This window comes from Ziziphus jujuba, chromosome 6, assembly GCF_031755915.1.
Source record: "Ziziphus jujuba cultivar Dongzao chromosome 6, ASM3175591v1".
Taxonomy (NCBI): domain Eukaryota; kingdom Viridiplantae; phylum Streptophyta; class Magnoliopsida; order Rosales; family Rhamnaceae; genus Ziziphus; species Ziziphus jujuba.
Window position 1 is genome coordinate 29522506 of NC_083384.1, and position 27023 is coordinate 29549528.

At 32.5% G+C, this 27023-nt stretch overlaps 1 protein-coding gene across 1 annotated transcript in view; it reads right to left on the reverse strand.

Annotated features, from left to right (window-relative positions):
* Nucleotides 1-27023, reverse strand: part of LOC125419058 (disease resistance protein RPV1-like) — a 41331-nt gene that overhangs the window by 13039 nt on the left and 1269 nt on the right. The window contains exons 4-6 of the mRNA XM_060817962.1: nucleotides 23139-23254; nucleotides 22482-22958; nucleotides 22270-22386 (exon numbers count right to left, since the gene is read on the reverse strand). Coding sequence (XP_060673945.1) covers nucleotides 22270-22386; nucleotides 22482-22958; nucleotides 23139-23254 — 710 coding nt within the window. The remainder of the gene's footprint in view (nucleotides 1-22269; nucleotides 22387-22481; nucleotides 22959-23138; nucleotides 23255-27023) is intronic.

Genomic DNA, 27023 nt, shown 5'->3' on the forward strand with positions numbered 1-27023 from the left:
TCGGAATCAGAGTGTCCAAATTAATGGGAAAGGACCGGTTGCAGGACCGGTGGCTGCCGAAAAATGGCCAAACCAGCGAAACACCGGCCGTCGGCGTTGGAGGTCGATCCCGGCGCGTCCGCTGGCCATTCGGCCGGAGATTTGGCCGCCGGTGTCGCCCAGCTGCGGGCTTTCACGTCGGCCGGCGCGTGCGTGGTTCCGGTGGCCAGAAAATGTGCAGCAAGGAGAGAGAGAGAGACGGTCGGTGGGAAGGAAGAAAGAAAGAAAGGAAGAAGAAGAAGAAGAAAAGGGATCGGGCCCCCCTGGCCCTTTTTTCCCACATGGGGAAAAGAAAAGAAAAAGAAAAAGAAAAAGGAAAAAATAAAATAAAATAATAAAAATAATTAAATAATTAAATAATATTAATAATAATATTATTATTTAAAATAATAATAAAATAATTTGATATTACACATGGTTGACATGTGGCTTCTCAATATGGTGACACATGGTCACCTTCATTAAGTCACACGTGGCACATCGTTACGCGTTTAAAAATAATATTAAAATAATATGGTGTTTAAAAAACTCTACAGGTCCATAACTTTCAAACCACATGTCCAAATCGGACGTGCCGCTAGTCTACGGACTCGTATCGATGAGCACTTCACAACCATGCATGAGTCAAAGCTCAACCTTGCATGAATAAAAGGTCAACTCCGGCACCCCTTAAACAGTTTGGACCTCAACTTGTTTTGCTCATAACTTTCAAATCGTAGCTCCGTTTTCAACGTGCTACTAGTCTACGAACTCGTGCCAACGTGTACTTCGTAATGGTACCTCAGTCAACCTAGAATTCCAACCGGGTCAAAAAGTCAACTTTTGACCCCTTGGTCAACGGTCAACCTCGGTCAACGTGCAAAAATTCCGACATGGTTCGGGACGGGGTGTTACAACGGGTCAATTTCGAGTTAAACAGGTCAACCTGAAAATGACACGATTAATAATCGTGTTAAACGGGTTGACCCGATTATGACCTGAATCCATTTATAATAAACCCAAACCCATTTATTCCGTGTCGTTTTCGAGTCGTGTCGCCGTGTCATGATCCAAATTGCCAGGTCTAGTATTTTTATGTTTTTTTTCTTAATAATATATATATATATATATTTAATGTGGCTTATGTTTATCTACCTCAATTATAAATTTGGCAGTTGGAGGGTTATACCGTCATTTTGTTTCTTGTTGCTTTTTTTTTTTTTTTTTTTTTCATATGATGAGTGATCTGACACTGGCAAGAAATGAAAATTTACATTGCTTTCTAAAATGATGAGGAATGAAGTATAGAGTTTTGATTAATTAATTTAAGAACCCGACACATCTGGCTCAAGAACTATTAATTAATTAAGAATTAGAAACCTTTGCACAAACACATTGTAACATGTCATTTTCATGCAAGAACCAAGGATTTCAAAAAATATATATATATATATATATCTTGTCTATTAGCCAGGATCACTAGATTATCTATAAGAAGATCAGATAATATGCTTTTAACTCAAGCATAATTATATATATATATATATAAACTCGTGCATATATAACTATTTGATGGTCCAAGAATGGACCTCTATATGTATAATAATAAAATCAAGTTCTAATGTAAACTTCTATACCCTAGTTCTGAAAGAAAATCGATTTGTCCAAACCTGAGGCACTAAATTGACAAAGACTCATGTTTTAGTTGTTAGAATGGACTTTAAACTAAGATCAACAAAATTTGTATATATTGAAAATGATCAAAAAGATATATATATATATATATATATATATTCTTTCGGAGAGATTTAGAGAGGCAGGGTATCATGGAGTGCCCTCAAATATTAGAAAGGAAGTGATAATACTATTTGTATAAGCGCACTAAACTTTCTCCTGTTTTCGCACCAAATTGAATCACTTAGGCTCCTCAAGAAGTAGAGGAACAAATTGAATCACTTAGGGCTCTTCAATAAACAGAGTATTCCAAAGTGTACAAAAGATTGAAATTTAAAAACCAAAGTGCCAAAAAGAAAAATCAACCATCAAAATGCAAAAACTGTATAATTGAAAAGGATAGGTGCGTACCAAAAAACTAAATAAATAAATAAATAAAAATAAAAATACATAAAGTAAAATGTAAAAATAAAAAATATTTATGACTACAGACACATGCACCGTTTAAAATAGGAATTCCAATATTTTTGCAGTTCATGAATTTTTGCAGATAATGATAGAACCATATAAATTAACCAAATTGACTTGCAAAAAACAAAAAAAAACAAAAAAACAAAAAAAACAAAGGAAGCTATTTAAATTGATTTACCTAAGCGATCAAAAATATGCTTGATTGTCTTTGCATTAGTCCAAGGGCTTTCTTCTTCCGCATAGGTCAGAGCCAACAACTTCACAATAACAATTAACTGGTTTCATAATCTTCATATTAACTGAGTAGTTCAAGTATATGTATGGAAAAAAAAAAAATCAATGGAAGTTTTAAAGCCTGTATGATAATACTCAAACCCACCTATCCAATTTCACACTATATATATAAAAGTGTCATTTCTTAGATTTAATTCACTGTCAAAGCATATTAGCTTAAATCAGTACAGACTTTATAGGGAAAATACTTGTGAGTATTCGTACATATTAGTGACTACGGACATATACACTGCTTCAAGGTAAAGTAAGCATGCCAATATTGTAATTAAAATCAAGAACATATCAAGACTTCCCACTTCATGTATTTTATAGATTAATGCCAGAACCATTCATTTGAAGCTACGTGCCGTGGTATCCGCACAGCTCACACACATATTCTTCAGAGCCTGAACCAATAAAACATGCCAAATGGTGATAAACACAAATCACCAATATATACTATGACAGCAAATACCGTAATCTACCTTGTTTCTTGCGTATAGATACTGCAAAACTAGATGAGAAACTATAACATACCAGCAGAACTAACTCAACAAACAAAATACCTAAACATAAACTAAAATAGAGACACAGATTTTTATATTGGTTCAGCTCTCAAGATGAGAACTCACATCCAGATCTGATAATGTGCCAACAATCCACTATGAAAACAAGCTATTACAAGATAATTCCAGATTACAAACACAAGCACGGCCGTCTCAACAATTTTTGAGGCCCTAAGTAAAAAACAATATTTGGGGCCTTAATTAAACATTATTTTTAATAAATAGATTTTTTGATATAAAATCTATATTTTTTGGCTTTTTTAGATGTAGAGTTATTAATTAAAGTTTTATATTCAAGATTTGATAATCAGTCTTTTTCAATTAATAAAATTGTTAAATTATTTAATTTTCTTAAGATATAGTTGAACATAAATAGATTTTATTAATTTCAATTTTGAAAAACTTTTTTACAGTAAAGCTACACTAGCAAAAAATAATAAATCCATATATTGGGAAAAAAATTTAAATTTTTTTTTTAAGTTTAATAGCTCAAGTGCTATTTTTATTTATGAATTTATTTTTTCTTTTAGACTTTTCATTCTCAAAATAAATACAATCAATTATTCAAATTAAGATATATAAAAAAATGAAAGTAGAAACTAAAGAAAGACAAAGTCTTTTTTTTTTTTATGAACAATAAGAATAATTAGTAAAAACCTAAAATAACGAATTCATAGATAACAAAAAAATTAAAATTATTATAAAAATGAACAATATAAATTTATTAAACTAAAAAAATAACTTATAAGCTTACTCTAAAAAATAACTTATAAGCTTACTTTTTATTTTAGAGTCAGTTGGATCAAAATTGCAAATTATATAGGTTAGATAACAAGATTAAATGAATATGAAAGATGAGTGAATGAAAAAGAATGAAAATAAATTAGCAAGATAAGAAAAAATGCATAAACAAGAGGAATATTTGATATATTTTTTTTTATCATCAAAATATAAAATGTTTAATTGACTTTAATTGACGTTATATTCCAGAAGTAAAAATATTACAATAAATGATCAATTATAATTCATCAAAAAAATAAATAATCAATTATAGATAATTTAAAATCTATTTTAAGTTAAAATTTTTATATTTCTGAAATAAACTAATAATTATATTCTATTTAATAAATACATGTATATATTATATTCTATGTGTATATTATATATATGCCACTCCTATGCCAGAAGCCGGCCCTCAACACATTCCCTCTCTATTTTCTTCTTCCCATATCAAACCCACACACACAGACCACGAGTTTTCATGGAAATCACAGGAAGAATACAGAAAACTCTCTCTCTCTCTCTCTCTCTCGTGTTTTCTCTCCATTCCTTTTTCACTAAAAAAGGTGAGCCGTATATCTTACGAGAAATCCCTTTTCACATTTAGCTCAATAACTAAAGCCGTTGTCACATGTCCTTTTATTATTGGGATAGTAAACTTCTTGAACAAAACTAAAACACAACATATATATGTGTATGTGTGTGTGTGTGTATATATAACACCCCTCTAAATAATGAACCACATAATATGTACATGACAAATCCTCAAAATATATTTCGTGACAAATAATTTAATTTCCCTATGTGTTTAACATTTTGAACAAAAGACAACATCTGTTTTTGGAGATTACCTTCCAATTTTTAAACTTACTAGTTTATATATTAATACCACCAAAATTCTACAAAATGCTAAAACAGAGTATATTAACTCCTGTAAATTAATTTGTCCCCAAAAAAAAAAAAGGTGTAAATGCGATTTACATATTTTTAAATATCTTGAAATGTCGTTTATAATAGTCTTCTTCCTCAAGAGAATCAACAAGCTTCACTTCCACTTGATTCACAATATTCATTGAAGCGTCTCTTATTCTTTCTATCAGTTTTTTCATAAAACCTCTCTAAGCGTTGTCTGTATATAAACTGAACCCCAAACTTCTTAATCTCGCGAGACTCGTTTGGACCCAAATAGGCATGGAAAGAGACGTCAGCGCAACAAGTATTTGGCCAATTTAGTTCATCCATTTTCTGTCGCAAAACCGATTTTTTTACATGTGCCACGAACACATGATCTGAACTCTCCCTATTCCTAACTTTGTCTGGCCAAAGATTTGGAAATGAATTCCAAAAAGAGATGGTTTGAGAATTGAATTTCCATTTGATTTTAAAATCTGTACCCAAGACAACTGTATTCTAATGAAGAACAATGCAGAAAGCGAACGACAAGAAGTTGGGATCATTCCAATTTGGAGGAGGCATAATATTACTGATTGAAGTCCCACAAGTTTGATGGTCGAACCATTATGGAATTTCATCTCCTGGATAGCAAAAATAATCTTAACGACAACCACTGGCCTGTTTCATGAACGGGAAATTAATCAACTTGCTCAAAAATTAAAAACCATCTCAGCAAAGGAAGAGAAATAGATATACATACAAAGAATCCATTCAGATGAGACAAAATATGAAATAGTGCCTGATCAGCAAGCATGTGGCGTGTGTTCTGATCTAGTTTTTCACAACCGTAAAATGTAAAGTAATCAGACCATGATGTGTAGCCACGTTCACACACACTTAAAAATCGAGATGGAATCTTTGACAAAGATCTTTAAAATTGAGATGGAATCTCTGGCAAAGATTTCAATCTATGATAATAATTCTCACACAAGGTGTTCAAAGATGGTGAAATGGGAGGCAATTCTTGAATTTTTGAACACTAGTAGAGCGACATCAGGCTAAGGTTCCTTAATTTACCTAGACTGTTGGGGAGAAACTCAAGGTCCTGGCATTCATCCATACATAAAATTTTAAGGGATTCTAGATTTTCAATCGACTTTGGCAACTCTTTGATCCCACTCTCACTTAAATAAAGTTGTTTTAATCGTACCATAGGCTCTAGGATTTCTGGCAACGTTTTCAGTTTCTCACAACCTTTTAGATATAATGATTCAAGAGATTTCAAATGAAAATTGCTTGTTGGAAGACTTTTAAGTCTTTTGCAAAACCCCAAATCTAATTCAACAAGACCCGACAGATACCAAATTGATGGACGCACTGTTTCTATAGCAGTCTCACGTAAAAGTAAACATCTTAAATTGGGTGCAAACTTTTGACAAATGTGAGCCTGAGATGGGTATGGCCATACATTGGTTATAAACTTTTGGATCCAACTTTCAAAAAATTCCTGTGTTCTCTTGAACATCCCTTCAACATATATGGGTTTGGAGCAGCCATTCAAATTTAGATAAGTAAGCTCATCAAGATTTACTACTAGAATCGAGCTGATACATGACGCAAGTACTGGATCGCACTAAATAAATAGCGACGCATTCGATGGAGTTGCCAAATATCCTATCGCCAAATATATAAGACAACGGGCAGTGTATCATAACAGTCACCTATTAACATTTTTAGCGACGCACATTTAATTTTTAGCGACGCATACAACGATGAACTTATAGCGACGCATAAAATAGAGACTCTTTAAAATATTGTCACTAAAAATTTTTTAGCGACTTGTTCATAAACTGTCGTGAAATATTTGTGTCACTAAAAATAGATTTTGAATAGTGACTCGTGTAGTTTTAGCGACTCATTTTTGTCGCCTACTTAGCTACTTATGATGTTTTAGCGACGAATTATGTGAGTCTCCTTTTTAGCAACCTATATATTTTTAGCGACTCTTTTTTAGTGTCTCTAAATTAGCGACGCATCCGTGTTTTAGTGACAAATTATAAGAGTTGCATATTTATGTGTTTTTAGAGACTCATTTTCTCATTTAGCGACATATTCAGCAATTAACTTAAAGCGACTCATTGATTTAGCGACACTTTATGAAAAAGTTGTTAAAAATTTATTAGCGACGTTTTCTTTTAGGGTCGCTATATATTTATGTCGCGAAAATGGAAAAAAATCCTTTTAGCGACATTTTGTGTAGAGTCGCGAAATTTATGAGTCGCTAAATTTATCTTATTATATGTCATTATATATTTTAGGCGACTTTTTAGTATCTTAATGAGTCGCCATTTCTTTTATATTTTTTTAGATTTATATTTTTTAATTTTTAAAAATTTATTAAAATATAAAAGTAATTATAATACAAAAAAATCCGAACTAGCTTCGTCCAAAATAATTAGAATATAAAAATTTAAAATAAATACTTGTTCATAACAAAACAATTATCAATATAATTAAATATCATCTCATTGACATATTTTTACATATGCATACTCATTGAGATGGAAGTTGATGTCCTCGTGTTGACGATATTACACCCTCATACTGCATATGGAAAAATAAAAAAATTTATTAACACTTACGCAAAATAAATTAATAAAAACTTAATCATTAATAAATTAATTTGTAATTTGGTAAATGAGAATTTAATGAATGAGAATTTAATGAATGAGAATTTAATGAATATTTACCTTCTTAAGATTTGGCGTGGCACATTTCTCCTAATTAAAGTGGAAAATACATAAGAAAAAAATAATTAATGAATAAAAAAATATTACTTAAAACATAAGTTAATAAATATACGTATCAATTTATTTAGAAGATATTGTTTATCCATATCCCCTCACAGTCATTACGAACATAGCCACTTTCACATTCATCCTCATGATCATTTTCATCAACACTAGGCAATTGTATGGCAAATGGATTGTGAGCCATTGTGGTATCGCCAAGAACATCTTCTTCAACCAATTCTTCTTCAACCAATTCTTCTTCAACAAAAGTACAATGTCGTGGTGGAGTTAAAACAACAGACCATCTCGAATCAAGTTGATCTTCAACATAAAATATTTGTTGAACTTGTGAAGCCATGATGAATGGGTCAGATTTATATCCAATTTTACTAAAGTTAACACATGTAAACCCCATCTCATCAACTTTCACACCAGTGCTGTCAACCCAATCACACTTGAACACTGGAATTCGAAGCATAGTGTAATCAATGTCCCAAATCTCTCTTATGATCCCATAGTATGTCATCTCAGCTAAAATTGGGTTATTATCCTTAGCATTAGCAAAATGCTCACTTTTGGCAATAACTTTGACACTACTATTCTATGTGACCCTCTTATTATCTATATTTATAGTGTTGAATCTAACCCCTCTAAGGGCATATCCTTCATGTTTCATTACCACCCATTGCGAACCGTGGGCTAACCATCTTAATGTTTCAAAAACTATGTGATTAGGTTGACTTCGCTCTTGTGCAATCTAGTCAATTGAGAAAAATATGAAAAATTAAAGCTAAAACAATGATATTATATATTGAATATTTAACTTTCCCATACCTTATCATGTAACCAGTACATAAATGTACGTTTGTGTTCATCTTGAAACAATTTTGCTTGTTTTCCTCGATTTTTTTTGCTTGACTTCAAGACTTCAAAATGAATACTAAAACAAATAAAAGTTGTTGTAATTAATAAAAATATCCAACATATAAACTATTGATGCATATTAATATATTCAAAATATCAACTAAATTATACATGGTGATATATATATATATATATATATTAAAAATATCAACTAATTTATACATTAACATGTATATACGCACCTGACATATGGTTCCACTTCTGGTGTATTCGAAAGTACGCATCTATGGACTTGCTCCCAAAGTTGTTGATCAATTAATTGATTTTTTCCACCTTTAATGGGGGCACCAACATCATCCTTATCATTTAACTTTTGATATCTACCAATTGGGTTTCCAACTGCATCTAACCCTCTCTTAAATTCACTACAAAACTTAATCACTTCTTCACATATGTAACCCTCGGCAATACAACATTCTGGCTGATTTATATTTCGAACATAACTTTTGAATGCTTTCATTTACCTTTCAACCGGGTACATCCACATGAAATGTATTGGTCCACACAATCTTACCTCTCAAACCAAATGTACAGTTAGATGAACCATTACATCAAAAAACGATGGTGGAAAGAATTTCTCTAGAAGGCACAAAGTTATAACAAGATCATTTTGAATATTTTCCAATTCAGCAACAATGATAGACTTCTTGAAAATTGCATTGAAGAAAAAACAAAGTCTTGCAATTGCATGTCTCACATGTTTAGGAAGGATTGCATGAATTGCAAGAGGCAAGAGTTGTTGCATCAATGTATGACAATCATGAGATTTCAATCCTACCATCTTTAAGTCCTCCACTGAAACAAGATTCCTAAAGTTTGAAGAATAACGATCTGGAACCTTTAAGTCCACTAAACACTTACAAAACAATTTCTTCTCATGCTTTGATAATGTATGGCAGGCCGATGGTAGGAAAGTTTGATTTCCTTGAGGCTGAGGGGCTAAGTCGTTCCGCAAACCCATTTCTTGTAAATCTAATCGAGCATTAACTTCGTCCTTCATCTTACCAGGAATATTAAGCAATGCACCATATATGCTCTCACAAACATTTTTCTCAATATGCATGACATCTAAATTATGTCACACATGGAGAAATTTCCAATATTCCAATTAAAAAAAAATTGGACTTCCTCTTCCAACATTCTTTAGAATCAACAGTCATTTTCCTCTTGTTTGAGTTATCAAATCTCATTGCATTAAGCTTATCTAAGATTTCTTCTCCAGTCAACGGTTTTGGAGGCACTCCAAATTGTTGAAATCCATTGAAAGCCTTCTTTTAACTTCTATAGTGATGATTTGGAGGACGAAATCTTCTATGCCCGGTAAAACTCATTTTTTTTTCCATGCTTTAGCGTTGTAGCAAAAGTATTTTCATTGCAAATTGGACAAGCATAATATCCCTTCACCGCATGACCGGACAAGTTACCATAACCTGGGAAATTATTTATTGTCCATAGCAACACTGCCTTCAAAGTAAATTTCTCTTGACCGTACGCATCGAAGACCGTAACACCCTCATTCCACAACCACTGCAGGTCTTCAACTAACGGCTCCATGTATACATCAATTTGATTTCTGGGTTGCTTTGGTCCATAAATTAGAAGGCTTAACATCATAAATTTCCGCTTCATACACAACCAAGGAGGAAGATTATACACAATCGTCATCACAGGCCAACAACTATACCTACTACTTAACATATTATGTGGATTAACTCCATCGGCCGCGATCTCAAGTCTCAAATTCCTATCTTCGGATGCAAAGTTTGGCCATAAACGATCAACCAACTTCCAAGATGGAGAATCCATAGGCATGCCATGTCAAATTCTTAGCCATTTCAACACTACGAAACATTCGTTTAAAACGCGGAATAATAGGAAAGTACCATAAAAATTTATTTGGAATATTGTTAGCAACTCCATTCTTATCAATTTTCCATCTAGCAGATCCACATTTAGGACATTCATTAAGGTCCACATATTCCTTCCCAAACAGAATACAACTTTTAGGACATGCATGAATCTTGATGTACTCCATTCCCAAAGCAAGTCTTCTTAACATTGTACATGGATGCTGGCAACACATTGTCATTTGGCAACATCTCGAATAACAATTGCAACAGTACATCAAAGCTCTTATCAGAATATCCATATCTTACCTTTAAGTTGTACAATTTAACCAAGGCCGACAACTTGGTAAATTTGGTACAACCTAGGTACAAAAGTTTCTCTGCATCCTCCAATAAGGTAGCAAATTCATTAGGATCATTATCAAAAGTTTCTAATGAAGCACGGGTCATGTCTAAGCTATTGAAAGCCACGTCTTCCTTACTACTGCTATCATTTTCATTATATTCTATATTAATATTCCCAAAATGAGAAGATGGTCCAATACCATCAGCACATGACTCACCATGCCAAATCCATCGCCGATAGTTGACATCAAACCCATTCCAATATATATGGCCTTTAATATCCCTAATGGTATGGATTTTCATATTCCCACATTGCATGCAAGGACACCATATGGCATTACAATCATTGGCATTCTCCATGCTAAATTTCAAAAATTCACTCACCCCCTTAGCAAAATCGCTTGAGGTTCTATCCTTTGTTATCCATGATTTATCCATTTCCCTACCAATCTAAGCATAACAATATCAAACAATATCACAAAAAAAATTATCGACAAAAGCAAGATTAAGAAAACCCAGCGAACCTAACCTTTGGTTATAATGAATAAATAAATAAATAAAAAATAACCCAATCCACCACATGTCACCTTCAATCATAAAGCGAAAAGAAACTCACCGAAACCATGGAGACGAAGAAAGAAGAAGCCAAGCTAACCACGAGGGCGACACAGAGAAATCCAACTTCCAAATAGCAACGCAAGCAAATGGAAACTTAAACACAAAATATCCCACTCTTCAAGTCTCTTTTAAATTGCTTCCAATTCTAACACCTATTATGAAGTGTACTAACACATATTTTGTGAAAAGAAATGGTATTCAAAATCCCACGTAAAATTTGAAAACGCACCAAAAATTTTAAGAAAATGGATAAACAGGCGACGTATTGAGATAAATTGTGTCGCTAAAGGATAAACAATTTCATAGACACCCTTTTTTTTAATTCTTTAAAAACAAAAAAGTTTCTCCAAGTACTATTTATTTCCTTCTTAAACTTTTAGCAATAACTCTAAAATTGTAATTTTTCATTTAAAAAACTAGATGAACTAGCGACTCATTGAAATAAACAGGTGACACATTTACATATAAAAGGGTCGCCTTATCCAATAGTAATTAAAATTTATTTTTTAAGTTACTTTTTTTTAAATTACATCTAAAAATATTTCAACATAGCATTCCAATGAACATCAAGTCAATTAATCTAAAAATAGAAAATAGTTTTATCAATGCTCTTTTCAATTATTCACATATATGTGTATACACAAACACAAAAACACATCTCGCGACATAATTTGAGATAGGATATAACAATTGTAAATTGATCTAAAGCAAGGACCCATAGTCCAATTGCTCAACGTAAGTATGTTCAACGAGTTGAACTTTCATGTTTTTGGCTATTAGTGATAGTTTATTTGAACTCAAATAAAATAATAGATTACATTTGTTTCTTCATTTCAAATAACAAGTGACGCATTAAATGATACATGGGTCTCCATATCATATAAGGCGACCCTTTCGAAGACAATAGGCGACGTATAATAATATTTACATGTCGCCTGTTAGCAAATATATATATATTTTTTTGGTTCTTTTTATTTTCAATCAATTTGATTTTCTTTTAACGTCAAATATCCAGTGAAAATATTTAAGCAACTTATTAACTGAACATAATTTTTTTTTTTTAAATCATGGTAACAGGCAACAGATAACAATATTTGTGCGTCGTTTCTTAGCAAATATTTTTTTTTTTTGTTTTGGTGGGTGCTCTTTCTGTTTAATCAATCTGATTTTTTTTTCAATATCAAATCACCAATGAAAATATTAAAAAAAAATAAATGAGGGTTTTTTTTTTTTTTTTGAAATCATGGTAACAAGCGACGCATAAATATTTTTATGCGTTGCTTGTTAGCAAATAATTTGTTTTTTTGGAAGTGTGATCTTTCTGTTTAATCAATCTGATATTCTTTCAGCATCAAATCACCAATGAAAATATTTAAACAATATAAACTAGTGTTTTTTTTTTTTCATTATAAGTAATAGGCGACGTATAAAAATATTTCCACGTCGCCTCTTAGCAAATATAATTTTTTTTTTAACTCAATCTAATTTTCTTTACAACATCAAATATCTTGTGGAAATATTTAAGTATTTATGTGTCACTTGTTAGTGAATAAATTTTTTCTTTTTTGTGTGTGATCTTTCTATTTAATCAATCTAATTTTCGTTCAGCATCAAATCACCAATGAAAATATTTAAACAACATAAACTATTGTTTCTTTTTTGTTTTTTTAATTATCAGTACTAGGTGACGCATAAAAATGTTTCCATGTCGCCTGTTTGCAAATATAATTTCTTTTTTTAATTTTTTTTAACTCAATTTAATTTTCTTTACAACATCAAATATCCTGTGAAAATATTTAAGTAACTTATTAAATTCACATTTTTTTTTTAAATCATGGTAATAGGCGACAGATAAAAGTATTTATGTGTCGCTTGTTAGCAAATAATTTTTTGTTTTTGTGTGATCTTTCTATTTAATCAATCTAATTTTTGTTCAGCATCAAATTACCAGTGAAAATATTTAAACAATATAAACTAGTGTTTTTTTTTTTAAAATTATCAGTAATAGGCGACGCATAAGAATGTTTCCACTTCGCCTGTTTGCAAATATAATTTTTTTTTTAACTCAATTTGATTTTCTTTACAACATCAAATATCCTGTGAAAATATTTAAGCAACTTATTAAATTCACATATTTTTTTAAAATCATGGTAACAGGCGACGCATAAAAGTATTTATGCGTCGCTTGTTAGAAAATTTTTTTTTTTTTTTTTTGGTGTGATCTTTCTGTTTAACCAATCTGATTTTCGTTCAACATCAGATCACCAGTGAAAATATTTAAACAACATAAACTAGTATTTTGTTTTTTAATTATCAATAATAGGCGACGCATAAGAATGTTTCCACGTCGCCTGTTTGTAAATATAATTTCTTTTTTTAATTTTTTTTAACTCAATTTGATTTTCTTTACAACATTAAATATCTTGTAAAAATATTGAAGCAACTTATTAAATTCACATTTTTTTTAAATCATGGTAACAGGCGACGCATAAAACTACTTATGCGTCGCTTGTTAGCAAATAATTTTTTTTTTTTTTGTGTGTGTGTGATATTTTTGTTTAATCAATCTGATTTTATTTCAGTATCAAATCACCAGTGAAAATATTTAAACAACATAAACTAGGATTTTTTTTGTTTTTTTAATTATCAATAATAGGCAACGCATAAAAATGTTTCCACGTCTCCTGTTAGCAAATATAATTTCTTTTTTTTTGTTTTTTTTTTTAACTCAATCTGATTTTCTTTACAGCATCAAATATCCTGTGGAAATATTTAAGAAACTTATTAAATTAACATTTTTTTTTTCTAAATCATGGTAACAGGCGACGCATAAAACTACTTATGCGTCGCTTGTTAGCAAATAAATTTTTTTTTTTTTGTGTGTGATATTTCTGTTTAATCAATCTGATTTTTTTTCAGCATCAAATCACCAGTGAAACTATTTAAACAACATAAACTTGTGTTTTTTTTTTTTAATTATCAATAATAGGTGACGCATAAAAATGTTTCTGCGTCATCTGTTAGCAAATATAATTTTATTTTTTTTTTGTTTTTTTTTACTCAATCTGATTTTATTTACAACATCAAATATCCTTTGAAAATATTTAAGCAACTTATTATATTAACTTTTTTTTTTTTAAATCATGGTTACAAGCGACGCATAAAATATTTATGCATTGTTTGTTAGCAAATAATTTTTTTTTTTTTGGTGTGTGATCTTTCTATTTAATCAATCTGATTTTCTTTCAGCATCAAATCACCAGTGAAAATATTTAAACAACATAAATTAGTTTTTTTTATTTTTAATTTTTTTAACCAATCTGATTTTCTTTCAAGTATAATTATTTTTTATTTAAGCTTTCAAAACACTTCAAATTTATATGCTTTTTAATTTTGATAGGCAACGTAGTTTCTTCTTTATAAGTCGCCCATTCTAATTTCTTCTTTTTTTTTCTTTTGTATTTCAATTTTTTCTTTTGTTTGGGTCTTTAAATATTTTTATTTGCCCCTAAAATGTTTTTAATAACCATTTTTTATTCCCCAATATTCAGGAAATATTAAAAATAAAATGGCACGTTATTCAATGGGCTTTCTTTTCAACAATTAACCCCAAGTACGGATACTTGAGAGTTGGAAGCAATCTAGGAAGTATGAGAAGATTTTGAAGGATCACGCTCTCATTAGGCATTCGTGTTTCTTTCAAGGGTTTGAAGGATTTTGTGGGTTTCTATCCTAAATTTCAAAGTTCCTTCTTCCTTTGCTTCTTCTTCTTGCCAGTGGTTGGGTTGGAAGCACTTCACCCTTTTGCCATGGCTGTCACCGCCGCCATGTTCGGTGGGTCGTGTACTTCGCCGTCGCAGTGGGTCACTGGGATTTTTGCCGTCTCGTCGCTAGGATTGGGTTGCTGGGTTTCTGCCGTGCCATCGCCGTCGCCTGCTGTGGTGGCTTGAAGTTCCTCTTGATTGCTGAATTTGTAAAGGTGTGCTGTTTTTCATCCGTTTTGGGGTTCGGTAGTGTATGTGTTTGCTTAAAAAGATATTCTGTTTGCTGGTTTTTTTTATTTTTTTACATATTTGTTCATTATTGTAATTTTGGTGGGGTTTTATGTTGTCAAAATCATGACTTGTCATCGACAATGGGTTAGCTAAATTTTGTTTGGAAAAATAGCTATATTTATTGAGTGGGTTCGATTATATGTAAAGCAAAATGATATGCTAATATTTGTATTATGTGTTTATATGTTTAAATTCAAGATAAAGCCTTTATAAATTGCGTGGGAAATGTCAACGGTATCACAGATGGTGCTCTATTGCGGGTCTTAAAGTGACGTCGTTTGTATGGCTCAAAATCCATTAGTGATTTAGTCGCCTATTGTGTTTGAAAATGTTAATGACTGTTAAAGAGGATAGATGTTAAGAGAAGATACTATTATTGCATCACTTGGTAAATAAATTACATGAATTTATCATTTATTATTGTTATTAATGGTTTATTCATTATACTACACCCTATGTTCATATTGTTGGATCACCATCCAATGATACGGAAAGACCGAATACGTCATCCCCAAGGCATAGAAAACAAGGGGCTGCAATAATGAAAGGCCTTAGGAAGTATTTGGTGGGAAATAAAAGCTTGGAACCTCAATATAATGAGGTTGGAGTTGCTATTAACTCTGAGGCCGTTCGACTAAACAATTTGGAGGGCTCGTTGGCTAGGAGCACAATACCAATTAATATACCTAATTGGAGAGATGCGTCAGATAGGTTAAAAGATAACCTATGGGCATCAATAAAGGTACGAAGTGCATTATTGTTAAATATTGTTTATTATGAATCATATTTAATTGATGAAGATTTTATAATTCCTTTTTTGCATTTGTAGCTTGTATGCATTTTACTTGCATTTCTAACTTACCACATTTACTTGCCAATCAATGTTACTAAATATATATATATATTTTTTAATTTTGCAGCAATATACAGGTAAAGATGATAGTTTTAGGAAGGTAACTTTAAAAGATTGTTGTGACAAATGGAGAAAATTCAAGAATTACTTATATAGATATTTTGTTCGACCATATATTGAACACCCGAAAAGTTGAAGCATCGACCCTCAATGTATGAATTCATAAGCCAAGAGGTGTGGGATGATTTTGTACAACAAAGGTTGTCGGATAAATTCGAGGTATAATTTTATTTAATGCACGTTAATGTTGTATTAAATTGCGTTGTCATTATTTATATAAAAATTAAAATTTGTTATGGTGACTTAAATTATTTGGGTTTTCTAATATGTATATTTATAACTTTTGTAGGCATTAAGTCAAAAATATTCGAAAAAACGGCAATTAAACAAGTATTCGCATAGGATGGGTGCAATGGGCTATGCGAGATTAGAAAGAGCCATTGTATGCAATTTATTTTTATTTACATTTAACCATATTAATTTTGTCATTGTTACTTGATCACTTGCATTATTAAAATTAATTTATTTGTAATTTTGAAGCAACTTGAAAGAGGCACCGAAGATTATGTAGACCGAGATGACCTATGGATACGGGCACGTATGGGGAAGGACGGAAAATATGCAAAGGAAGAAACTGAACATGTAGCGGAAAAAATTGTGAGTATTGTATTTTTTATGAATGTTTGTTGCATATATTATTATTTAGTTCATTATTATATAAACTGATATATTTAATCATTTAAACAATATATTGTAGAATGACTTAAAGAAGAAGGCAACAGAAGGAGAAATTCAGCCTTCACCTCCGGTGGATATCCTCACACAAGCTTTGGGAAAAGAGGAGTATGGAGGTAGGCTTAGGGGTCGAGGCAAAGGATACACGGTAACTAACTTTTTCCATACTCCTAAGCCGAGTTCACAAAAAAAGACCAAGTTGAAGGGAAGTGGAAACAATGTAGTCTATGAGATGCTGCTCAAAGGTCTGGTGGCGATCGTCAGAAATTCAAGCAGCAGCAACGCTGCCCAAGTTGATGCGCTCATATTGGCATGTGGTATTGACATTCCATCACTCACTCATCCAGCCGATGCTGTTGCTACTCCTGGGACCCAAGTCGATGATGTTGCTGATCAAGGGACCCCCTCAGCCCATGATGTTGATGCTCCTGGGACCCAAGTCGATGATGTTGCTGCTCATGGGACCCCCCCAGCCGATGATGTTGATGCTCCTGGGACCCATGTAGATGATGATGTTGCTGCTCATGGGACCCAATCTACATCTTGGGTTGATGCTTCTCGGATCTATCCTGAGGTAATTATTTCATTATATATATATATATATATATATATATGTTTAAGTGGGTTATTATTATCTATATAGCTCCCATGGTTGAAGAGCCCTACCTACTGCCATGAGGTCATGGGATCGAGTCTTTAAGATGAAGGAATATTGTCATGTGAACATATATTAATTTTTTTTTTTTTTAACTTTGCAGGGTGTAAAATGCAATCTTGCACAAGGCAATGTTGGCCATATAGTAGCACGTGGCACTATGGTACCTTCGCTGCCAACGAATATGTGCCATGGTGTGAAGCTAGGTGCAGCAAATTATAAGGTCACTATTGATGATGTTATTGATGGATTTGCACCTTTACCTATTCTGTCATTTGACATCATACGTGTCGGTGATGCTGAAGGTGCATTTGTTGCATGGCCAAGAGATCTTGTTATCTTGCCATCTAAGGAGGTATTGTTCGATGCAGCTATATATATTAATGAAGTTTAAAATAATTTCATTTTTGTATATAATAATGAAGTTTAAAATAATTTCATTTTTTTTCTACTTTAAATGTTGTTTGTTGATATTTGTAGGGAAGCTTGAATAGGTCAAATGTTGAGAATGATCAAGATGATAATGTTGATCCCTTAGTCGTTACCCCAACGATCCGAGAGTTGCTACGTCGGATCAAGGACATCGATAGCGATCATTTATGGTTTTTTAATATGAAAAAGAAGATCTTTGGGGAAGAACAACAGTTTGGCATAGCGAGGAGTGATATAAATGATTTTTGTTAAATGCAAGAATTATCTTCTGAATGCATCTTGTTCTACATAAGGTAAACTAAATTTCGATGTCTTTATAACTAATTCATCAATTTAATTAATTATACACTATAATTACTTGTAATCGGATTATGTAGGCATTTATGTGAGGGATTGACGGGCTCCTTCGAAGGGAATTATTGCTTTGTTCATCCGGATATTATTGCTTCGGTTGGTCATCCAAACCCTCATGAACGGATGATAAATATGTTGAGTAGATGGCAAGATGTAAGAAATAATCAACTATGCTTCTTTCCCTACTGTGCAAGGTAATATTGTGTTAGTTTGAATTGAATTATGTTGTGAAAATATTAATTTCGAAACACATCATATTAACTAAAATATTTATTGGTGTTTTTAGGAATCATTGGATGCTACATGTTGTTAATTTATACAAAGCAGTAGCATGGTTTTTTGATTCTTTGAAGACTCATTAATAACTTTAATTTTTTTAATTAATTGTTCTTATATTGGATTTGTACTTTTAAAGCTACAATATAATCTTATACAATATTTATATTTCTATATAGTTCCTTCGTTGCATGGGATCAAGGAAAGACATCTGAAAAGAAACTTCGATGGCAAAATACTAAGGTAATTATTATATATAAACTTAGCATTATTAGTTGTTAGTTAATTTAAATAGTTGTATATATTCATATCTAATATTACACATAATTTACTGTTTGCAAATTTAGACATCGATGCAGCCCGGGAGTGCGGAATGCGGTTACTATATTATGATGATAATGCGAGATATCATTAGGCGCAAAGTTCCTCCCCGGGACTTAAGAGCAATGGTAAATTATTATTAATTTAATGATTCATCGTATTTGTATTATGTAATAATTAATATTTATGATTATTTGTATATGTATGAACATAAGTTTCTCATGTTCAGTACGAAGGTGTCACTTGGTTACAAGCTGAAAATGTCAACGAATTTAGAGATGAATGGGCAATAGCGATGATCATAAGTATCTCAAACCAATGAATATCTATGCATGGTAGTGAAATAGCTAGCTTCTGTTAATAGCTTTTGTTTGTACATATAAAATATTGTAGACCAATTTGTGAAAATCGCTCATAAGGTAATATTTGTTTTGCATGAACTTTGGTTTTAAACATACCAATTTTACAAAAATTCAAACAATATTAAAAATAATTAAAATAAACGGTGACCAGGCGACGCACAATATGCTTGAGAGTTGCCTAATACAAATAATGCAAAAAAAAAAAAAAGAAAAATCATCACAGTTATGTGCTTAAATATTTTAACTGGTTATTTGAAGTTGAAAATAAAACAAATTGATTTATATTTTTACAAAACCCAAAAAAAAAAAAATAAAAGGTGAACAGGTAATGCACAATAAGCTTTAGCATCGCCTGATACAAATAATGCAAAAAACAAAAACAAAAACCATCACAGTTATGTGCTTCAATATTTTAACAGATTATTTGATGCCAAAAGTAAAACAGATTGATTAATATTTTTACAAAACCAAAAAAAAAGAAAAAAATACAATAAAAGGTGAACAGGCGACACACAAAATGCTTGAGGGTCGCCTGATACAAATAATAATAAAAACAAAAAACAAAAACCATCACAGTTATGAGGTTAAATATTTTAACTTGTTATTTGAAGTTGAAAGTAAAATAGATTGACTAATATTTTTAGAAAACAAAAAAAATAAAAGGGTAACAGGCGACGCATAATACGACTATTCGTCACCTAATACAAATAATGCAAAGAAAAAAAAAAACAAGAACAATTATACTTCTTAAATATTTTAACTGGTTATGTGAAGTTGAAAGTAAAACAGATTGATTAATATTTCTAAAAGCCAAACAAATAAAATTAAATTATAACAGGTGACGCACAACCATATTGTGTGTCGCCTTATACAACCAAAAAAAAAAAAAACCAACACAGTTATACTTGTTATTTAAAGTTGAAAGGAAATAAGATTGATTAATATTTTATAAAAAAGAAACATAACTAAATTTTTAGTGAACAGGCGACGTACAATATGCATTTGTGTCGCCTGATAAACATATTTTTGAAAAAAAAAACAAAAACAAGCTTTGTGAAGCTGCTTCAATATTTTCTCTTTTTATTTAAAGTTGAAAGAAAATTAATTGATTAATATTTACAAAATATATATATATATATATGTTAATAGGCGACTCATAGAGATGTTTATGCGTCGCCTTATATCAATAATATGCTAACCAAAAAAATAACAATTCAGCTCTGTTATTTTTTCAAAATATTTTTACTGGTTTTTAAAGTTGAAAGAAAAATCAAATTGATTAATATTTTATGAAAAAGAAAAATAAATAAATATAAGGGCATCAGGTGACACAAAATATATCTATGTGTCGCCTGATACAAATATTTTTTGTAAAAAAAAAAAAGCTCTGTGTTGCTACTTAAATATTTTCACTTGTTATTTAAAATTGAAAGAAAATCAACTGTTTAATATTTACAAAAAACCAAAAAAAAAAAATTAATAAATTAACAGGCCACGCATAATGTTGATTATGCGCGCCTGATATCAATAATGTGCATTGTAAAAAAATAGAAATCCAGCACTGTTATTTTTCTTAAATATTTTCACTGGTTTTTAAAGTTGAAAGAAAATCAGATTGATTAATATTTTATGAAAAAGAAAAATAAATAAATATAAGGAATAAGGTGATGCAAAATATACCTATGCGTCGCCTGATACAAATATTTTTTGGAAAAAAAAAAAAAAAAGCTCTGTGATGCTGATTAAATATTTTCACTTGTTATTTAAAGTTGAGAGAAAATTAACTGCTTAATATTTACAAAAAACCAAAAAAAATAAAAAATAAATTAACAGTCTATGTATAATGTTGATTATGCGTTGCCTGTTATCTATAATGTGTGTTGTAAAAAAAAACAAATCCAGCACTGTTATTTTTCTTAAATATTTTCACTGGTTTTAAAAGTTGAAAGAAAATCAAATTGATTAATATTTTATGAAAAAAGAAAATAAATAAATATAAGGGAATAAGACGACGCAAAATATACCTATGAGTCACCTAATACAAATATTTTTTGGAAAAAACAAAAAAAAAAAAGTTCTGTGATGCTGCTTAAATATTTTCACTTGTTATTTAACGTTGAAAGAAAATCAACTGCTTAATATTTACAAAAAACCAAAAAAATAATAATAATAAATTAATAGGCGATGCATAATGTTGATTATGCGTCGCCTGATATCAACAATGTGTGTTCCAAAAAAATAAAAATCCAACGCTGTTATTTTTCTTAATTATTTTCACTGGTTTTTAAAGTTGAAAGAAAATTAGATTGATTAATATTTTATGAAAAAGGAAAATAAATAAATATAAGGGCATCAGGTGACGCACAATATGCCTATGCGTCGCTGATGTATATATTTTTGTACAAAAAAAAAATTATCTCTGTGATACTGCTTAAATATTTTCACTTGTTATTTAAAGTTGAAAGAAAATCAACTGATTAATATTTACAAAAAAACCCCAAAAAAAATTAATAAGTTAATAGGCGACGCATAGAGTTTGTTATGCATTGCCGGATATCAATAATGTGGAACGAACAAAAAATTAAAATCCAGCTCTGTTATTTTTCTTAAATATTTTTACCTATTTTAAAGTTGAAAAAAAATCAGATTGATTAACATTTTTCTTTAGTGTAGCATTTAAACAATACAATTCATATAAAATATACGCATTCTATTAAAGGCGACTCTGTTGGGCTGAATATTCAGCGACTCTTAACGGATGCGTCGTGTGTTGTTGTTTCTAGCGATTTCTTGACATCGACATTTTTCGTATGTGTCATCTATTTATTGAATTTTTACTAACGCATTAACCTCAGAGTCGCGGTTTTGTTTTTTTAGACGCATTTATTTCATAGCGTCGCTAAGAGTGTGTCGCTAGATCTTACTTTTCGCGTAGTGATTTTAAAGAGATGAACGAAACTAAACCAAGCTTATACAACCTTTAGGATTTATCTTTTCCAAATTAGGAGCCCATGTCAAATTTGGTACTTGAGTAAGGAACTTGGAAAAACTAAGATCCATCCTTCTTAACACTGGAAGATACTATCAAACAAGGGAGAAAAGGGGTTAATTATTACTTCATATATGCATGCACTTTAACATGTAATTCAATATAACTAAATTAAGCATACCACAACTTTATGCGTATTCCAAAGCTTTTCAACATGGCTGCCACGAAGTAGAAGTCCAACAAGATTCTCAGGATTAAATTGTGATGGCAATGATTTCGAAGGGTATGACTCCCATTGGCTGAAGCTAGGTTGATTGTAGTGTACCCAAGCAAACTTGACCATGTCCACTAAGTTTGAGGTGGAGAAATTCACGAGCTCAAATACTTTTGGCCTTTGGAAGATGAAAATGAAGGCGGTATTATTAAAGGAAGGATTAGATGTGGCTTTAGAAGGTGAGGAACATTTACTGGAAACAATGGATGTTAGAAAGAGGAGGGAATTATTGAAAAAGGCATATAGTTCAATAATTCTTGGTCTTGGAGACAAGGTGTTGAGAGAGGTGTCAAAGGAAACAACGGCGACTGATGTTTGGAGAGTTTTGGAAGAGAGGTACATGGCTAAATCACTACCGAACCACATCAATTTGAAGCAATGGCTATATGGCTTCAAAATGAAAAAGGAAAGGTCTTTGAGTGATAATCTTGATGACTTCACTAAGTCGATTCAAGATATGAAGAGTATGCAAATCTCAATTAAGGGTGAGGACCAAGCAGTGATTTTGCTTAATTCTTTGCCTCGAGGAAACAAGCACTTTCTGGATACTCTCAAGTATGGAAGACAAACCTTGGATGTGAAGGAAGTTATAGCAGCGATAGTTGCTAAGGATGCGGAGAAGAGCTTAAGTGGCAAGAGTAATGATAAGTTGGGACTCACGATGAGAGGTAGAACCTCGGATCGGCCTAGTGGTAGAAATTGGCAAGGTAAAAGATCAAAATCAAGGGACAAAATGAGATGTTTCCATTGTAATCAACTGGGGCATTTCAAGAAGGATTGTCCAGAGAGGCTTGGAAAGGGGAAGGAGAAGCAATCTGATGGAGATGCAAGTGTTGCCTCAGAAGGTTATGAAAGCTCCGAAGTATTGCTTGTAACCGATGGAGACAATGGCATTGAGTGGATACTTGACTCGAATGTACTTTCCATATGAGTCCAATGAGGAGTTATTTTGATACATTTGAGGAACTAGATGGAGGACATGTTCGAATGGGGAACAATATGGTTTGCAATGTTGAGGGGATTGGTACGATAAAGTTGAAGCTTCATGATGGAGTTGTGAGAACTTTGTCGGATGTGCGGTATATTCCCGGGTTGAAGAGGAATTTGATTTCTCTTGGTACATTGGATGAGCATGAATAAAGTTATAAGGCTTATAAAGGCATTTTGAAGGTTTTAAAGGGTTCAATGGTAGCGATGAAGGCTTCTAAGAAGAATGGCTTGTATGTGCTAGATGGAAGTGTGGTTCAAGGTGAAGCTTTGATCTTGGTAAATGAGAATGTGAGCGACACCACACTTTGGCATAGAAGGCTAGGCCATATTAGCAAGAAAGGGCTAATTAAGCTTAGTAAACAAGGGCTTTTGTGTGGGCACAAGGCGGAGAAACTTGACTTTTGTGAGCATTGTATCTATGACAAGCAAGCTAGGGTGAAGTTCAACATCGTGGTGCATCGAACTAAGGGGATCTTGGATTATGTTCATTCTGATGTATGGGGTCCCCATAAGAATGAATTCAATGGGTGGTTGTAGGTACTTCATGACCCTCATTGATGATATTCAAGGAGAGTATGGGTTTACATATTGAAAACCAAGTATGATGCTTTCATTAAGTTCAAGGAATGGAAGGTTATGGTTGAGAACCAAACCAGAAAGAAGATGAAGATGCTCCGAACGGATAACGGGCTCAAGTATTGCAATAAGGAGTTCAATTCCTATTACAATGAGCATGGAATTGTGAGACATAGGACCGTGCGGATGACTCCTCAACAAAATGGTCTTGCTGAACGTATGAATAGGACCATTTTGGAAATAGTGAGAAGTATGCTTTCCAATGCTAAGCTACGTACAAGTTTTTGGGTGGAGGTGGTGAAGTGCTATTGAGTTCAAGACTCCAATGGAAAAGTGGTCCAAGCACGCACCGGATTTAAGTAATCTCAAGGTCTTTGGTTGCACTTCGTATGTTCATGTAAACGAAGGCAAGTTACATCCAAGATCTATGAAATGCATTTTCTTAGGGTACCTGGAGGGTTTCAAAGGCTATAGACTTTGGAATCTAGATACAAGGAAGTGTGTGATTAGTAAGGATGTGGTGTTCAAGGAGAGTGAGATGCTTGGGTTGGCGAAGGATAGAGAATCTTCGAGTGGAGATGAAGTTGTCAAGGAGACATTTGATCTTGGGATTGAGGAGAATCCAAGGAAAAAAGTGACTCATGAGGAGCACCGTGATACACAAATGGCTCAAGAACAAGTTGATGAGGTAGTTGATTGTACCGATGAGGAGGTGGTTGATGTTGATAATCTCCATGATTATAACTTTGCTCGTGATAGAGAACGGAGACAATCCAAGGCACCGGTGAGATATGGTTTTGCAGATTGTACTGTATATGCTCTCGAAGTTGCAGAAGAAATGGACTCAGACCCTAACACTTTTAAGGAAGCTTTAGCTTCAAAAGATTCGATAGAGTGGAAGGCGGCCATGGATGAGGAGATGGATTCCTTGCATAGGAATCAAACTTGGAAGTTAGTAGATAAGCCTAAAGGTGGAAGGATTATAGGTTGCAAGTGGGTTTTCAAAAAGAAAGAAGGTGTACCCGAAGTTGAGGCACCAAGGTTCAAAGCTCAATTGGTTGAAAAGGGTTATACTCAAAAGGAGGGAGTGGATTTCAATGAAATATTCTCTTCGGTGGTGTGACACACTTCTATTCGGATCTTGTTATCACTTGTGGTTCATAAGGGTCTTGAGTTGCATCAATTGGACATCAAGATGGCATTCTTGCATGGAGACCTCGAGGAATAGATTTACATGGCTCAACGCGAAGGATATGCAAAGGGTGCCAAGGTATGCTTGCTTCAAAAATCCCTTTATGGCTTGAGACAATCTCCTAGGCAATGGTATAAGAAATTCGACATGTTTATGCTTGGTATTGGCTTTAAGAGGAGCACGTTTGATCTTTGTGTGTATTACAAAAAGTTTTCGAATGGGGAGTTCATTTATCTCTTGCTGTATGTTGATGATATGTTGATTGCGTGCAAACATATGGATGAGATTGATAATTTGAAGAAGTTGATGAGTTTTAAGTTTTAGAAGAAAGACCTTAGAGAAGCCAAGAAAATTTTAGGGATCGATATATTTCGGGATAAGGAGAATAGGGAGATATTTGTCTCTCAAAGGAAGTATATTGAGAAGGTCTTGGAAAGGTTCAACATGGGCAGTGCAAATTCCGTGATCATGCCTTTAGCACCTCACTTCAAATTGTCATCCAGGCAATGCCCGAAAAGTGAACAAGAGAGGGAGAGCATGGCTAAGATGCCATATGCAAGTGTCGTAGATTGCATAATGTATTTGATTGTGTGTACTAGACCGGACATCGCTCATGCGGTTAATGTGGTAAGTAGATTTATGATTAATTCGGGAAAATCACATTGGGAGGCTTTGCAATGGATTCTAAGGTATTTAAAGGGACCCATGGATGTTGGCTTATTGTATCGGAAAGAGAACAATGGTAATGGTGATTGTATTGTCGGATATTATGATGTGGATCTTGGTGGTGATCGACACAAGAGAAAGTCCTTGACGGGTTATATATTTTCTGCTTGGGGTAATACAATTAGTTGGAGAGCATCGTTACAACCGGTGGTTGCACTCTCAAGTATCAAAGCCGAATATATGGCAGCCACGTAAGCAATAAGGGAGGCATTATGGTTAAAATGGTTGGTAAATGAACTTGGTGCTCCCCAAAAACAAGTTATTGTGCATTGTGAGAACCAAAGTGCAATCTTCTTAGCAAAGAATTAAGCCTTCTCGGACCATACAAAGCATATCGAGAAGAAGTACCACTTTGTTTGAGAATTGATCGACAAAGGTGAAGTGGATTTGGTGAAGATTGCGGGTGAAAAGAATCCGGCGGATATGTTAACTAAGGTAGTGCCAACGAAGAAGGTTAGGCTCTATGTGAGTCTAAGCAATGTGAAAAGCACGTGATGAGGATGACTGTGCAAGCAAAGAGTGATGAGAAGTGATTTGGAGAGTTTGTGAATTTAGAGTCAAGGTGAAGAAATGTTGTTTTTTGTGACTCTAAATTAATGGTGAGCATGAGGAGTTGATGGGATGATGTTTGGTGATGAAGTGAAAAGGAAGAAAGCAAGAGGAAAAAAAAAAAAAAACCAAAATTATGATTTTGGCCTCTTTAATGATATGTTAGCCTAGGAATTCATGCACAATAGTAAAAAGAGTGTTTTCTACTGGTTTTAGAGAGAGAAACAGTGGGTTCTTCAAAATCCCATCAATGGTACCATGCTCTTGGTGATTAAGCTTGTAATCTCTTCAAGTTAATGAGAATCATCATCTCCTTGCTTGCCCATGGATGTAGATCAATTTGATCAAACCACGTAAAAACTTTTGTGTGTTTTTCTCTCTCTCTCTCTCTCTCCTTTTATATTTATGTGCTTGTCTTTCTC